This window comes from Echinops telfairi, unplaced genomic scaffold, assembly GCF_000313985.2.
Source record: "Echinops telfairi isolate 266 unplaced genomic scaffold, ASM31398v2 ScPeMD7_18;HRSCAF=68, whole genome shotgun sequence".
NCBI lineage: Eukaryota > Metazoa > Chordata > Mammalia > Afrosoricida > Tenrecidae > Echinops > Echinops telfairi.
This window is the reverse complement of record NW_022103915.1, coordinates 83,413,139-83,416,196: the sequence shown is the minus strand read 5'-3', so window position 1 is coordinate 83,416,196 and position 3,058 is coordinate 83,413,139. Positions and strand designations below refer to the sequence as shown.

Below are 3,058 nucleotides of genomic sequence, written 5' to 3'. Positions count from 1 at the left end.
GTCGTCGGAGGCTCCTCTGCCTCTCACCTCTGCCTCCCGCTGGCAGGTGAGCAAAATCTGTCTCTCACATATGTCGGGAAACCACAGATCCCGCCCCTGCTTGGTCAGGCCCAGCTGGAAGGCAGCGGCCATCCCTGAAGAGAGGAGGAATAAGGGTGAGGCAGCAGTGCAAGACTGGGTCACGCGCCTGCCCTGGGTTGCGGACGAGCCTGGGAAACCGTGGGGACAGACCTGGAAGAAAGGGGTCTTGTCCTGGGAACAGAGACCCTGAGACTCTAAACGTCTTGTTCATCTTCAAGGCTTTTCCCACTGCTTCACATCTTGTGGCACACGGAGCCAGCCCTCCCTCGGGAACATGCTGCTGCCGCCCCGAGACTACCCTGCAGCTGGGTGATGCAGGAGTGGAAGCCCCTCGGGGGGGACTGACACGCAGGCTGAATGGGTGTGGGAGGAGCGCATGCAGCTCTGTAGTCTGACGGACCACATTTGCATACTCATTTCACCTTGCTTGTACACAAGTCCATGAACGTGGTGGGGCAGGAGGGGGCGGAGTTCTGAAAACCAAACATGTTGGAGGACTGAGTTGCTGGGCCGGGGGCTCAGGACCATGCTCTTGGGGCACCGCAGTCAATCGGCAAGACTTAGTTCACCATGACAATGCTCTGCAGCAGCGGTTCCCAACCTTCCTCATGCCACGACCCTTCCATACAGGTCCTCATGCGGTGGTGCCCCCAACCATAACATCACTGTCGTTGCTACTTCATCACTGTCAGTTTGCTACCATTACGAACCAGGCGAACTCTGTGAAAGGGTCTTTTGACCCCCGAAGGGGTCGCGACCCACAGGTTGAGAACCGCTGTTCTTTTTTTTAGATTTTTTTGGCTTTGTTTTGGGCAGTTCTTTTTATCTTTTGTTTGTTTGTTTTGTTTTTAATTGTTTTATTAGGGGCTCGTACAACTCTTATCACAATTCATACATACATCAATTGTGTCAAGCACATTTGTACATTCATTGCCCTCATCATTCTCAAAACATCTGCTCCCCACTTAAGAGAACTGCTGTTCTATAGCTTACTTCAGTGAGTGGTGACAGGGGTCTTAAAAGCTGGTTAGCAGCCATCGAAGGTGAAACTATTAGTCTCTCTCTACCTGGAGGAAAGAATGATGAAAATCGAAGACACATGGAAACGATTAGTCCAACACACGAGCGGCCCTGCAAACATCTGTCCCTACACGGGGCTTGGACCCTAGACGAACTGGATGGTGCCCGGCTACCACCACCAGCTGCTCTGGAAGGGTGACACTAGATGCTCCTGGATAGAGTGGGAGAAAAATGTGGAATAAAACTCAAAACCATAGAAGAGACCAGGCTTGCTGGTCAACAGTCTGGTGGAACCCCAAGACTATGGCCCCTGGTCACCTTTCAGGCCTCGAATGGAACTCATCCTTGTGGCAGACAAATCCACCGCTTGTTTACTTTCAAGCCTTTAAGTCCCCAGATGCTACAGGTCTCGATAGCCGGGCACCATCAGCCTTCTTTTCCACACTTACTTATGCACACATTCGTCTTCAGCGTTTATGTGGGGAAGGAAAAATCCACCACTGAAGAAGCAAAGGCAGCATCTCCCGAGGACAAGGGAGGAGGGATAGAAACGGGAGGCCTGGGGAAGAAGAGGGATTGAGGGCTGCAATGGAGCGGCGGCGGAATCAGAATGTGTGTGAACTGTCGAGGGTCAGACTGATGGTCTCCCTGCAAGCCTCCACGAGACGTAGTTAAAAAACAAAACCCAGCCCCACACACCTCACAGTCATAACAAGAAGGCCGGCCTTAGTGGTCGGATAGATGCTGGGCCCCTCATCACCCTCCAGGCCTGGAAATGAGCTCACCACACGGTTCAGTTTTCAGGCAGACACCCGGCAGGTCGCTGAGAGAACGATGACACCAGGGATTAGCATTGGAGTGGTCAAGCATTTGAAATCGAACGGGTGGCACTGACCGCAGGACAACGTCTGAGGGGTCGGGAAAGGAGCAGGAGTGGCGGGCGGCAGGGCGGAAGGGGGAGATGACGGCACTTCATGGGGGTTGCAATCAAGGGGATGGAACAAAGTGCATGGATTGTGGAATGGAAACCGGATCTGTTCTGTAAGCCTTCAACAGACTTCACCGTAGAGAGTTAAAAATAAGAATCATCAGTAAAAGCTAGCGAGCTCAGCTACAAAACAGAACCAAAAACCAAGCTGGAGGCGAAATGAGACTTTCTGTGGTCCCCGGGGAGATGTCACTAGAAGCGCTTCAGAAAGCAAAAGGCCGGGACAAGGACAGCCAAGGCCCCAAGAAGGACCCATACGGGTCCCCAAGGCTCATCGAGGGCACACAGCACAGGTCTTCCCACAGGTCGTATCAAGGGTCCACAGAGGTGAGAGCGGCTGCCTGGTTCCCCTGAGAGGCCAGACCCTCCCTGGCCTGGCTGAGAGGAGCTGTGGGGAGGTGCCGTCACGCAGGCCAGGAGCACTAGAATTTGCTCGTGTAGAGGGTCATAATCCACTTGGGCATGCGGAGGAAGCCGGGCAGGTAGGAGGCCAGCCAGCGTAGGCTGGGGACCTGGGTGAGAAGCATTTTCACCGACAAATAGTCCTGGACGGGGCGGCCTGGGGACAGACAGCAGGAAGAAGGGGAGGGTTAGACGCTCGCCCCCCACTCCTCGGACACCAAAACCGGGCTGAAGAGACCCAGGGGGATGTGGGGAAGGAGAAGGTAGAGGAGACGGAGTCAGAAGGGAACAGAGCTGCGGGGTCTGGAATGCTCACCATCCACGTCCTGGAGGTGGTAGCGGCGAGCAAGGTCGCAGGATGGCAGCACCTTCCCACTCAGGCTCAGGATGTCAGGGTCTGCGGGGCACACCGAGGAGCAGGGTTTGGGCTCAGTGGGCCCACGCACCCCTGGGCCAGGAGGAGGCACCCAGGAGCACTGTCTCTCTCCACTCCGCAATGGCTGCTGGGCACCCCTTCTAGGAGCCAGTTCCTCAGGCTTTCAGCCAGCACACTCAGAATCCTGGCCC

The 3,058-nt window shown here is 55.2% G+C and overlaps 1 protein-coding gene across 1 annotated transcript in view; it reads right to left on the bottom strand.

The window, feature by feature from the left end:
• Positions 1 to 2,238: 2,238 nt before the first annotated feature.
• DHRS1 (dehydrogenase/reductase 1) overlaps positions 2,239 to 3,058 on the bottom strand; it is a 10,558-nt gene continuing 9,738 nt past the window's right edge. The window contains exons 7-8 of the mRNA XM_045287657.1: positions 2,808 to 3,027; positions 2,239 to 2,648 (exon numbers count right to left, since the gene is read on the bottom strand). Of these exons, the coding sequence (XP_045143592.1) occupies positions 2,512 to 2,648; positions 2,808 to 3,027 (357 nt within the window). The 3' untranslated portion in view covers positions 2,239 to 2,511. The remainder of the gene's footprint in view (positions 2,649 to 2,807; positions 3,028 to 3,058) is intronic.